Below are 14,678 nucleotides of genomic sequence, written 5' to 3' on the forward strand. Positions count from 1 at the left end.
TGTAGTTTATTTTCATCAAGTTCCTGAGTACGATTTATTTGAAATTCTAAAGCTTATTCATACAGAAGAAATTCTTAACATCAATAATCTAAACTTTCGACCGCTCACTTATTTCAATTAAAATGTTAGTCTTCAATATTTTGGTGATCACGGATATAGAAATGTTACAACCTTTCTTTAACAGGTTTTCATTCATCGCCATCCACCATTTATAGTTTAAGTACTATTTGGACCTTCCTGTCAATTCCTTTCAAAAATTAATGGGTCTTCCATTCTCCCAATTGACATTAAAATTGAATTACTGCATTATTCAAAATGAACACATATTTTGAAGGAGGTGTTGATATCGAATGGTTTAAAGATTATTGTCAACTCTCTGATCATGTTGAATCCGCTTGGGTTAACTTTTCTAAACAGAATATTTTTAACGATAAAGTTTTCAGAATCTCCGAATTATATTATTCTGAATTTCAATGCGAAGTTATTTTATTTCTTGAAGACTTTGAACAAAAAGAAATTGTTATTTATTTTGAACTGATGACAAAAAGCAAGATTAATTATTTCTTAAAGCTAATTCATAATGATCAACTAAGTCTAAATATTAATTCCTTAAACTATATCTACAAAGCTTACTTCAATTGATTTATTCTTCAACAATACTCAAATAAAGATGAATTACGAAACGGAATTCTTTATTTGGGGAGTCATTGCGGCAACTCTAGCCTTTATGGTGTTGTGCGCAGTAATTTTAATTTCCCTATTCATTTACCTCGCTTGTCATTATAGACCATTAACTTAACCAGTATATTCTTCAACTTATATTATTCTATTATTCAACGTCAGATGTACTAGCAGCACAATTTTATAGAAAAACTTCAAAAGGTCTATTATAACGACCAGCCAAAAAAATTGGATCTATTATTTTGTACAGCCCTGTATCTTAGGACATCGTCAACCTTCTTCTAGAGAGAACTCAGAAACAAGAAGCTACGATGAACTTTAGAACTTTAACCAAGTAATCTACCTCACAAACTTTAAACGCTTAATTATTATAAAATTAAGCTAAGTAATTTATTCGATTATGTAAAATTTGATGTTTTGATTTAATACCTATGGACCGGGATGGGATGTACTGAAGTGTGCTACACTCAGTAACACTATTCGATAATCTTAGTGCTATTTTGAGAATTTACGTTATAGTGCGTGAAGCACAAACTTGATTTGGACAAGGTCCATTTTAACGTGTGAACAAATTACTAAGTAGTTTTGAATAAGCTACTATTTTAAGATCACTAACTAAAACTGAGAATACTATGACGTGATATTATCACGCCACACAGATAACACCAAGTTAACCTTGGTAACTCTGTCGACACTTGTTATCTCTATCCAATAGGATACTAGAGAACCACGTGTCCGCAAGTATAAAAGGAGCTTGCACGCTCAACCACCAGCACTCTTTGGTCCCCGATAACTTCTGATTTAAAATCATACTCCCGTATTGCTCCCTTGCTCAATCTCAGCTTACTTGAGATATTTTTCTAACTTAGAATATTTTGTGACTTGTTCTTAACTAAGAACTCTCTAAGTCATAAAATATTAACTTAGCACAAATTTGGAAATCAGGTAAGTTCAGCTTAACTTCTCTAAGTTATAATTTAACATCTCTTAAATTCTATCTAAGTTACAAGTTAACTTAGAATATTTCAACCTGTGCTAACTTGTACTATCTCAGTCTTAATAACTTTAACTATTCTATCCCTTCATGCTCGGTTCATATTTGATGCTGTTTAACATAACTTATTAATTCATATTTGCATTTAACTTTCTTTAATACTTAACTATATACCAAGAGTAGAACTAGGGGTTGAACTCTCAAGTTATACATGTGGTCCCGCGGTTAACCCCGTCGTTTAAGTATCTAATGTACGGACCAGCAGTATAAAATAATTGGATTTGTTTAATCTTGAAAAATATTTGCTGGGTAAGATTACGTCAACTTAATGACAACTTAGGTCATTTATTTATAAGGTCTTTTTTATTTTTCTGATAGACAGTGCATTACTCCAATGGTACTCATAAAAGTGCCTGTTTAGGAAGCTAAATGTTAGAGATAAATAGAAAATCTGGATGGAATCAGAGTCGGCTACATTTAAATAACTTAGCAATTTTCCACCATGTCAAGATGTTTTTTGAGGCAATAAAAACTCAACAAAAATTGAAATTTTGAAAGAAACATTGCAAAATCACCATTCAAAGCGAGAGTTGCTTTTTATGTTGTTGTGTGCATCATGGGAATTTTTATCGATAGGTTTTACCATTAACGCTCCGCTCGGTCTGGGTTATGCTCAAAAATGGCTCCGAAACAAAATAAAGTAAAGAAAGAATCGTTCTTTAGAATTGTTAATTAGTGTCCAATTACTTACTCAATCCTGGCCCAGTGGCTCCTGCTCTCATCACGTGACCGTTCTGTTCAGTGTACCCAAGTTCGAAATAGTCAAATAAAACAACACATTTCTGAGTGAGTGTGAAGGCTGCGTTTCTGCTGCAAGCAAGAACCAACTGATAAGTGTTGTGGTGGTCTATAATTTCTGGAGGTTGCCCCACTTTGTACCAAGAAATGCAGTAGGCGAACTCATTGATAAACTCTTCATCGCCTATTAGATTTTTGAGCATTGTTCTTTCGGTTGATTTTAATACACGAGTTATTACGTTGTTTGCCATTGTAGGTTCGAAGTTTGTGGCATTATCTAAGGGTCCTGAAAAAATGGACGTTTTCAGTTCGTCTCCGTATGTGCCAGAAGTTTCTATAAAGGTAGCGTAATTTATTGGATTAATTGAGGCTAGCCATTGTTGTATGTTGACAGCATTGGCGGCTCCCAGGCCATATTTAGGATTTAAATTGTGGTTTATGTTTTGTAGAGTATCAATCGGAACACCATTGTGGTAATATGAACTTGCAGCTGTAGCGGCAGAAGCACACGTTTCATCATTGCTGTTCATTCTATCGGCCAATAGTCCTTTTACAATACAATCGAAATCAAATAAACCATCATCCCTATCATTCTCAATGAGTCCAACTGCAATTACAGGTGTTTTAGGGTTGTCGAACTCACTACTATTGACCATAGGGTCTGCCGTTTCTGCTGTTCCTGTTTTCCCAACAATAATGTACCCATTCCCACATACAGTTAATTTTCCGTACAATTCGCCACCGAATCGGAAAGTAAACCGCATTTGTTCTTTATACACCTGGCAAATATCTTTTGTGCGTGTTAAAACACTGTTTTCAAAATAATAGTCTGCCAAATTGAATTGCAGTGGTCCTCCTGCATTTAAGGAGAAATAAGATGCCTTAACGTTAAACAATAACGCTGCTCCAAAACCCAATACAATGTAAACAATTTCTCTGGCCATGGCAAGAAAGTCTGTTTGCATTAATTATCAATCTGCTACCTATAACAAAAAAATTTTCAGATATAAGTCACGGGAACAGTTTTATCACCCCCCCCCAACACACACACACACACACACACACACACACACACACACACACACACACACACACACACACACACACACACACACACAAACACACACACACACACGCGAACACTGAGCCCAACTATACGAATCTCTATAGTCAATATTTATTATTTCAAATAATTTTTAAAGGGTAATTTCACCGCCTCTTATTTGATTCTACAAAAAACTTTCCTCCAAAGTTTCAAAACTTTGATTCTGAAGGGAACTACGCAATTCTTTTCACTCATTTTTTAATCAAAGCTATACATTCTTTTTAAATAATTTGTCTGCGATTATTAGTGAAGCATTTCTGTTTCAAGGCATCCCGTAATAAACAAATACACGGACTTAAAATAAAAAAAATCAAGCTACTTTTTTCCTTCGTTACATTATCTCAGCATTTTACCTATTTGCGGTGACAGTAAGCTGATTAGGCCCATTTGTGGAACGGACAATTTTTTGGGACTTGAAAATTATTTGCGTGTTTCAGAGAGATATGTTTTAAATCAAGTGAGGCAGGACCGATGTGGGTTCTTTTTCCAACTTTAATTAGATTTACCTTACCCTATGAGACTAAGTGACTCAGTAAAACCTTGAAGGTATACATTAATTATAATAACAAAAAAATGCATGTTGCGGGAGTCAAATGTATACTCATTGTAATTAAATATTTGTTAGACTGACTGTATTATAAAAGGATTTGCTATTTAGAAGAATTTTGTTTTATTGAGCCGATGAGAGGAACCTATCACTCTGTAGGAAGCAGGGAATTGTTGTAACCAGATATTGTAAGTTAGATAATTTAGGCCATCTTAGACAAGTTAAGTTAGGTATTTGAGTTTAGCTTTTTGTAATTGAAGGGTTATTGTTTCGAAGGCGCCAGAGAGGGGAGTTGAGTGATATATATTAAACAAATAAATTAACGAACAAAAGCATATTGAGCTGTCGATATATTTCATTTACTTAGCTAAGCTGTATTTTTGCATCTGGCCAAAGTCGAAATGATTGATTTAAATTAAGAAGTAAATTAGAGAGCGAAAATTTGAAGTGAACTAGATATTTTGAACAGAATTGGAATTTCAATTTGAAATAACTGAAAGTGCGATTTCGAATTTTCAAAATAATGGGCATCCCCAAAACTTGTACCCTCAACTCTGTAAGTTAAATTCGTCATTGGATTTTGAAATATTGTGGGGAAATTCCTCTTAAGATTGTCCATATATAAAAGGGCTGAACGGCTGGTTAAAATTTTTCCGATCTGATTCATTAGCACGGGAAATGGTGTCATTCGACGATTTTTAATATTTTGCAGTATAAATTTGATAGTTTCTGGATGAATTAACGGTATAAAGCAGTCGTACCAGCATGTACTGATGCATTAATGTATTGGGTGATCAAGGTTATGGTTTAGAAGGTTGTGGGAGAAACTTATTTGCATTTTGAAGTAAGAAGAGCAAATTTATCAGTTTTTCCAAATACACTGGGTCTAAAAGTTGTCCGACCCCCCCCCCTTGGATGGGAAGGAGTTATTGGTTGATAACAGGTCAATGATGGGAGGAACCCCTGATGGTTCTCTATTGCGAGTATAATTTTCAGGCCAATCGGACCACCCAACCCCCAGCTATTAACACCGGAAGCAGTGTGATTAGGCCAAGTAGTAAGCTGATTAGGCCAATTTGTGGAACGAACAATTTTTTGGGACTTGAAAGTTATTTGCGTGTTTCAGAGAGATATGTTTTAAATCAAGTGAGGCAGGACCGATGTGGGACCCCTATGAGACTAAGTGACTCAGTAAAACCTTGAAGTTATACATTAAATATAATAACAAAAAATTGCATGTTGCGGGAGTCAAATGTATGCTCATTGTAATTAAATATTTGTTAGACTGACTGAATTATAAAAGGATTCGCTATTTAGAAGAATTTTGTTTTATTGTGCTGATGAGAGGAACCTATCCCTCAAACAGATATAAGAGCCAATGTATCTGTTGCTAGCTACTTAGCTCCGTCCAAGAGAGGAAGGAAAAATAATTAGCAAATAGACAGTTTACAATTATTTGAGTACAATAGAAAACAAGGTGGCTCGGTAATGTGCATTCGCACAATAAGTTCCGACCCGCTCATCTACATTTTTCACTTAACTGTCTACCAAATGAGGAAGAGATAAAAGAATTAACACATCAACATATCGTTCAACAAACTACTAAAAGAACGAAACAGTCTCTTCTAGAGGATCTATAAGACCTGTGGCTACCAGAAAGGACGGCAAAAAAAATCAAATAATTACAAATATTAATTACGACCAAAACTTTTTGTCCATGTTTTGAAAACCACTAATAACCAAATCAAAAGGTATCAAATAAAATTTATACTAAGAAGATTAACCGGTACATCTTGGAACAAAATATGGGATTTTTCCTCAATCCGACTTGGCAACAAGTCGACTAGAAATGAGCAAAAGCGGCAAAAGTTTATTAAAACATTGCTTTTTTAAAAAAAAGTATTAAATTCGAACTGATTAGAAACATTACGCATCAAATGAAATCATTGAGAGGGCCTTTTATACATCAATAGAGATTGAATGAGGCCTTTCAATACCCAGGATATGTCATAGGACTACAAAAAGAACGACAAAAACAGGAAAAATTTGCACGAAAAATTAAGCACGAAAACGATGTCCCCCCAATCAGTTAAATATTAAGGTGATCGCTCAAAACAATAAAAATCTTCGTTTGCATTTTTTTCAGGTGAAAACATTTGTAAGTCAAGTGATGCCCATTATTTGGATACTGTGAAAAGAAGACAAAATCCTACAAAAAGAGTCAAATTTGCAAAAATCACAAAAACTGTTTTTTTATGGAAACTGGTTGATCCAAGATGAAAGACCATTTGAGTTAAATAAAATCGTTATGAAGAGCAAATTTTATTTCAAAAGATAAAGGATGTGAATTGTATATAGAGATGCTTAGCTAAATTTAACAGAAATGAAATTGGCAGATCTTAAAAATCTATCTCTTTTTTTATTAAAAACAAATATTTTCAAAATTCATAGCCAACAAAAGCTTTCGACTAAAAAAGTGAACAGTTTGTCTTGAAGCTACACGGAAAACTAATTGCAACTGTTATTAATGTGACTAAATCATAAGACTATAAAATAAAATTAATTAAAAGCTGAACTTATAAGTTTCAAAAACAACTTTACAAAACCACAGTTTTGAAGCCATTAAATTTATAAGATATTAACAGCGAGAATATAACATCTTCTTTTGCGTCTCCTTTGATCATCATAACATCTTTTTGTATAACGACTGTCACAAAATGACAACAAAAAGAACCACAAAAACTGAAAAATATCTAAACTTCACAAAATTCGTCCGAAACAAATTGTCTAAGCCCCGAGGACATCATTTAAAATGTTTAAACTCGAGAACATTTATTGTTTGATTAATAAAAACATTAAAAAGAGCTCTAAAAATGAAGCTAATTTACGAAAATGATACAACATTGTAAAATACGAAAAAAAAACGCAAACCAGAACAAAAAAGGATAAGTTGAAGAATACTATTACTCTTTTTTTTAGAAATTTAAATCGAAAGTCCAAACAGCCATTAGTTATTTACCAAAATCAGTTATTTAATTTCAATGGTTTATCTATAGTTGGCCACTGAGACTAAAAAGTCTCTGATTCTAAGAGTCCATGATATTATCGAACCTCTCTCTGATTTTTTCGCGCGCCCAGCGAACCGACCAAGTGTTCCAGGTATTTGCGAATTAGACCAATTGTTGAGTGAAATTCTTCAAAAATTGAAAAAAAGATGCATTTTGTATATTTATCGAGTTAAATCTGCAAAAAACGGCCAGGTTTTAATTTCAGAAGACTTTCATACGGCGCCTAATTGAAACTAGCGCTCTTTTTGAGTTTAGGGAGTCTGTGTCAATATTTCTAGGTCACTAAGTCAAACTTTAACAAAGTGAACCAAAAAGCATATTTTGTGCCATTTTTGATGAAAAAAGTCTGAATTTTGATAATTTTAGCAAAAGTTACTGAAAATGTGAACAAAAACTGTCGAATGTTCACAAAAATTTATACATCGATAACTCCCTGTAAAACACGAAAATCGAAAAAATCTTTTTAAATCCGTATTCTTCGCTGGACGGGCTTTTTTATGATACCACTCATATTTCTCTACGATGAATATATCGGTCGGCCAAAATTGACTGAACAAAAAAACCCAGTTGAGTATATAGTTCCTTCCACCCTCCCCACTAAAGTGGGGGTCAGAACAAAAAAGAAGTTCCTTTTTGTTCGAGGCAGGGAAAATTTTTCTTCAGTTTTAGTGGAAAAGCTTGAGAGGCAACTCTCAGGATATGAGAGCTTGTCTCACTCATCAACTTAGAGCCTGTAGTGCTCGAAGTGGAATATCTGCGTTCAGTCGGCTACAGAAGCACTCAAACAACTCTGCATGGCGGGCAAGAAATGCACCAAAGTGTAAAACTCGGCATTGCGCTGATTGATCAACCAATTTCATGTGATGCTTAAACATCTGATTTTCTTCCTCTGAAGGAGTAGTGTCATTTCAAAGTTGGTCAGCAGTCGAGGCTCTGCGCCAGAAACCAAAAGTATGGCCAAACTTAAATTCCCTTGCGCCGCCTTCAATACATTGCAAAATCTCAATTTGACAAAATTGCGGTTCGTTAATATAACAGTATTTCATATAATAGGGGTTTGTGATTTTTTTTTGTTACCATAATAGAGAAATGAACGGATTTGAAGGAGAGGTATTTCAACTGCAAGTGATGAAGTACAAAAATGTAGTTACGCATCGTGTGCTGCAGTTTTCTCCGGTTCACATGATTCGATTGATTGTTAATATCCTTCTAATTTGTACGTAAGAAACTGACTTGTGCGTAGAAAAAGTCATATTTCGGATATGCCCTATAAAATCCTGTGTGAACATAATGTTGAGATAATCAATTAGCCAACCTACCCGGGTACAGAAACATTTGGACTTGCGCTAAAATTTCTCCGGGGTTTTTGGATTGATTTCAAATTGAGTGTAATCCAATAAAAAATTGACGGTCTCTGATATCTTTTTTACATTCAATCTCCAACTAGCCAAAAGTTTAGAGAGCTGCTGTGGTGGCCTGGTTGGGAACAACATAACTGAGACGTCAGGATAACGCAAATCCCGTGCTCCGTATTCATTTCATGACGGTTCTGAGTTAGTGGTAGCTGCGGTTTGGTTCAGCTGGACGATTTTGTTTGCATATTGTAATGAGACAAAAAGACTCGGTCGCAACATTCCTACCAAAGGGAACAGATGCTGAGGATTAAAAGAATATGTCTTCGAGAGAGGACAACTGTACCTCATATTTGAGTACTTTGCCAAACCAGACAATTGAGGCGTCTGCTATTCATCCTAGAAGATCTCTTGGAGTGATGAGTGGTGTCTGTGTGTCCGAGATAAAGGTCTAACTATTGTTAGAGACTGGGGATTGTAATCGTTGCGTTGTAGGGAGACGGCATGGTGGCGGTCAAGCAAGCCGATAGGCAAGCAAGCCGAATTTTGAAATTGAGGTCAAGTAAGCCGAAAAATTTTTGAACACCCGTATTTTAAGTTGCCCCTGGCGGGCCGGTCGCTTCGCGCGCGTCGCGGCTTCGCCGCGATAACCGGCCCGCTATTTCCGGATTACATCCCACAGCGGATGAGAGGCATGGCCATGGACAGCGGTCCGCTGAGGCTGGTACCCACTCACTCTAAAAAAATTACAGGTAAATTGATTATAAATTGCAGGTAGATTTACCTAGATTTTGCAAGTAAATTGTTCTTTAATGCAACTCACCTAGAATCTACCTGCAAACACATTACACTACCTGCAATTCTAGGTAAAATTTCCTGCAAGTTACCTAGAATTTGCAGTTATACCCTCCTTGAATTTTACCTGCTAAAATATGTTCTAGGTAAATTCACCGGCAAAAAACACGCGCAAATTGCAGGTAAATTTACCTAGAATTTCAGTTTTGCAGGTAAAATTCTAGGTAAAATTAAATGCAGTCTACCCAGAATTTGCAGGTAAAAATACCTAGAATTTTACCTGCAAAAAAATTTTTTTAGGTAAATTTACCTGCAAAAAGCACGCGCAAATTGCAGGTAAATTTACCTAGAAAACTTTTTGCAGGTTAAATTCTAGGTGTTTTTACCTGCAAATTCTAGGCGGATTGCATTTAAATTTACCTAGAATTTTACCTGCAAAACTGAAATTCTAGGTAAATTTACCTGCAATTTGCGCGTGTTTTTTGCCGGTAAATTTACCTAGAACATTTTTTTTGCAGGTAAAATTCTAGGAGGGTATAACTGCAAATTCTAGGTAACTTGCAGGAAATTTTACCTAGAATTGCAGGTAGCGTAATGTGTTTGCAGGTAGATTTTAGGTGAATTGCATTAAAGAACAATTTACTTGCAAAATCTAGGTAAATTTACCTGCAAATCATAATCAATTTACATGCAAAAATTAGGCTGATAAGACATATGTATGCAGCTTCTGTCGGGTGTGCAAAAAAACCTGGTATGACCAGATTATCAGTTATTGCATTTCCCATTATATTGTAATCTTTACGTGGGTGTCAGTTCGCCATGTACATAGTACACAACTTATACCACCAACGGGAAGGCGCCCACAAGATTTCGACAGTAGTATCAAGGATGGCCATTTTGAAGCACAAACAATTATAATTAGGCAAAACACAGTTTGTTACAAGCTGAGTTACTTGTTTTACATGCATAATACATGAGTTGAAACTAATTAAAGGCTCCGGAAAAAGGAATGGCCACCCGAGATCCAATTTCCAAAATAAAAAAACACAACTTAACGCATTAGAGAGTAGACTTTTACCTAAATGATCCAATTTACCTCAAATACCAATTTTCTGCTTCGACAAAAGTTTGCTAAGCAAATACGTTCTATTCATCTCAAAACTGGTTTCATGGCCCAAAACTGTCTCTTGTTTACCATTTGAGTGTTTTGTTTTTTGATTTTGTGCTTATAAACATTTATTTTTGCGTTTTGCAAATCAGATTGCTTTGAATAACGATTCTCGACATTGAACATATATAGTTTGGTTGTGGAGTCGGTGGACAAAATCTGATGGTCCTTCACTTAGTCTGATAGGTTACCGATAACTACAAACATTGTTGTCAATAAAGACAGAAATGTTTTTGGGTCGATGGATAGCTTTTTGAAGATCTCCAAATGGTCTTTTTTAAAATCGCAAGAGAAAATACAGAGGAAAATAAAAGATCTGTGCTCACAATTTCATACAATAATTTCACGCCCCTTATTATCTGAACAGTCAGTTTTAGCCATGTAAACACAAAATGAAAAGTCAAAAGGAGCACGCCAAAACTAGTTATCGACAGCAAGGATTATAGATGATATTGGGCATATTAGTTTCTGCTGAATTTTTCTAGTTTTCTGCTCGGACTGACTTTGTTTACTTCTAATCTTCCATTGAGGAATAATATCTAAACCTCAATAAGATTTTTTAAATGTTTTTTTTTCACTTACAGCTACATACTTAATATAATTTTGTAATTTTGTTGTTTGAGTTTGCAGGTAAATTCTAGGTAACGTATTCTAGGTAAATTGCACGCATCAATTTTTGCAGGTAATTTTGCAGGTAATTTTGCCTGCAATTTTGCTTACCTGCAAACGTTGCAGGTAAAATTACCTAGACATTTTTTAGAGTGTAGATGTCTAAAAATTGACGTATTTTTGTTTCTTTGGTGCACTGGAATACATTATGCAGTATAATACTACGCGCAGTATTGATTGCAACGGCTGACAATGTATTATTTCTGATAGATTACATAACTATTACATAACTTTCGGCTTGTTTTTCTGTCGGCTTGCTTGCTTATCGGCTTGCTTTGCACTCGCCAGACGGCATACGTACTCGTCCCGGGAAATCAGTACTGAAAATGACCGTTCAAAGGCTGATCATAGTGACAAGTGTGGTTGCAAAAAAATTGTGTAACTAAAGGGCAAAACCATCGGGGGTTTGTGGGGTTTGTGTCTGATCGAAATTTTTTCATTGATTTTGGAGTTGCTGATGTCTGGAATTGAGGAGAACAATCCTGAAGGTGGTTACATAACAATTTTAAGGTATAGATCACTAGTGGAATCTGTGGATGACGCTGTACAGCAGATGAGGAGAAACAAGTGCGTTGAGTCAGTCGAAATAACTGGAGTGTAGCTCAACATAAAAAGGGTTTGAATCTGGTATTAGAGAGGCTAAGAGAACTTTCGTCTTTCACCTCTTGATAAACATTGTCATTTTCATCAGAGTAGTTTTCCACTAAAGATGTGGAGGAATGACTCAAATACTTGCAGCTTTAACAATTCTGACAACAGGATTGAAAATGAGGTCTGTCTAAAGAACGCTGATTTTATTGAGAATCATATAGCAGTAATATCTATTCGCTGTTAGAGTAAATGTTGTATGTTGATGCATTAATATTGTATGTTGATGCATCAACATGCAATATATAGAGAATATAGTATGTTGATGCATTAAGTCAATGAAGATGACACAGTGAGTTGTTGACGATGTACTGAAGCAAAACTTTTGCTATAAAATTTTTGTGGCGGGCCATTCGTAAATTTTTAAAATCAGATATTCTGACTGCAGTTATACATCATGGCTTAGTGTTTGACGTCTTTTTAACTGATGCGCTTCCGGGGATTTGTTTAGTTCATCGTTTGCTGGTGTCTTTTATTAGTTCTGGCTGGGACAGTGGTCAAAAAATGAACATTTTTTTCTTGCCCGACGTTGCAGTGGCGGATGTTCGTGATGCCGGCTTAAGAATCTTCAGCTTTCTACGGTTAATTTTTTGTCACTCATCACCTCTTCGTTTTCCTATTGATTAGCATTTATCAGTTCATATGTCTCCAACACATGCTATCGGGAAACTTTCTGAGCTGAGCGTTAACAGTGGGGTTTTTTAAAGCTGTATGTACAGAGTTTTGTAATTCTTTGCCGTTTTTCTTCATCGGAGTTTTCTTTACGACTGGTGCTGTACATTCAGTTTCTATATGCTTGCTTTTGTGATAGAAGTTCTGCTATCAATGAGGAAAAGATGTAGTCCACAATTAGTGAAATCCATGATGTGAAAACTGGTTTCCTGAGCGTCTTGCACCTTGATGGACCTTTGCCCTTGATAAAATTTATGATTATCTGTAGAAGGGAGTTACGCTTTGTCAGGAATAGGAGTAGCTTTGCATTGATCAAGTTCCTTTGTTTATGTCCGTAGCTCGCATGAAAAATGATTAAATGATCGATTAAATGCTTGAGGCTTTAATGATGATTTTTTTTGCTGTCGATGCGCTTGTCGTTGTCTTACTTCTCAGCAATTGATAGGAGTTAATTAGTATGAGGAGAATAAGAAAAAGGGCAGCTGAGAATGGCTTAATGCTGTTCCGCTGCTATTACGCAGAAACTATAATTATTATTATTAGTTAGAATGAATAGGAATTAATTAGTTTGTTTTGCCCCTCCCCCCTCCAGCTTAGTGCGCTTATAACTTTTACGCCCACAGGCGCACGTGCTATTTTTTACATAGTAACGTGCTATATACCAACATAATATTTGTAACTGGGGACATAAAAAACACGGGGGGGGCAGCATGGATCCTTAATTTCAATGAATACATTAAAAAACGGGATCTTTTCCGTTTGTGCCCCCAGCTTAGTGGGTGCATATTGCATATTATTTGCACTCCCAGACGCACGTGCCATATTTTTACACAATGATTTACCAAGTAATGACACGTGCTCTGTACCTGGCGTAACATAAAGCTCGGGGGGGGGGGGGCGCAAACGGAAAAGATAAAAAAATAATGTAAAAGACAGTTTTGAAAGTCGGTATAGGCTGAAAGCGGTATGATGACAAGATGCAATTTTCGTATTTTATGCTTCTGATGAATGAGAAATCTAGATCTAGATTTGTTATTTGGAAATCTGTGCTCAGCCACGTGTTATTTGAGTTCATATATGAACACAAGGAATGGAGGGAGAGTTGATTGATGAAAAAATTGACATACATTTTTTGAAATTGTGAAAACAAAAAGTCCGTTTCGCTTCGTGGATTGATGATTTTGAATACGCTGAACTCCTTACACTCTGATATTTATTGGTGGTCTGCCAGGACCCCCACTCGCGCCTCCCCCCTCACAAACACACACATTCTCAGCCTATCCCCATACCCGGATCAATTCGGATCAAAGGTGAAGTGTTACTAACGCTTCCGATTAGTCTGATTTTGGAGTCAAATATTGCAAATTGATATTGTTTTACCTGGAAATTTTTGCTGCAATATACTTTGTCCAGTTTTAACTAAACGCACACATCCACAATAAAAAAATTGAATCGAAGCAAAATCTCAAAGTGCGCTAACTTTCACCAGCATGAAGGTTAAGTTTGAGTTTTCAAAGGCATCTGAGAAACTAAAACAACGTTTTTTCTTCACTGCTTTTGATTTTGTGAGGCTCGACTTGGAAATCTGATTTTAGAGGTGAATAGTACCGTGATGGTGGTTAATTATCTGGCTTTTTATATACGAGTTCTGGCTAGAGAGATTTAAAAGTACCAGAATTGTCGTTTTGTTTATTACGAGCATTTCAAACCATCAAATTAGCTTGTATCCATGTCACTGTTAAAATGTGTGCTGCTCGCCTACTCATTCAGTGGTGCATGTCAAATTTTCTGCAGTTTTTTACTAATCTTCGACCTATTTTTCGCATTTCTGCTCTCGTATAAACAAAGGCAATGAACAGAGACGTTTTTAAAAGAATATACGACTTTTTATATAATATTTGATTACACACATTCAAAATAGAATTATAATATGCTACAACGCTGAAAACGTTTGACTGTAACAAAACTGGTCTGAATAACTAAAATGAACGCAAGCGAAGTCACCAATACTTGTACTATGTTTTGATGATACCAATTATTTTTCATTTTTGATTTCAGGAGTCATAAAAATCATACCGCTCAAAAATCATACCATATCTATTTTAAATAGACAAACGCACTATTCTATTTTCAATATCATCGTTATTAGATCACATATATTTGAAATTTACTTTTCTACAT

General features: G+C 35.5%; 1 protein-coding gene across 1 annotated transcript in view; it reads right to left on the bottom strand.

Annotated features, from left to right (window-relative positions):
* LOC142337188 (uncharacterized) overlaps window positions 1-14,115 on the bottom strand; it is a 47,745-nt gene extending 33,630 nt beyond the window's left edge. Inside the window, exons 1-2 of the mRNA XM_075386318.1 lie at window positions 13,878-14,115; window positions 2,427-3,456 (exon numbers count right to left, since the gene is read on the bottom strand). Of these exons, the coding sequence (XP_075242433.1) occupies window positions 2,427-3,438 (1,012 nt within the window). The 5' untranslated portion in view covers window positions 3,439-3,456; window positions 13,878-14,115. The remainder of the gene's footprint in view (window positions 1-2,426; window positions 3,457-13,877) is intronic.
* Window positions 14,116-14,678: the final 563 nt, after the last annotated feature.

The sequence above is a fragment of the Convolutriloba macropyga genome, chromosome 3, assembly GCF_964194025.1.
Source record: "Convolutriloba macropyga chromosome 3, txConMacr16.3, whole genome shotgun sequence".
Lineage (NCBI taxonomy): Eukaryota > Metazoa > Xenacoelomorpha > Acoela > Convolutidae > Convolutriloba > Convolutriloba macropyga.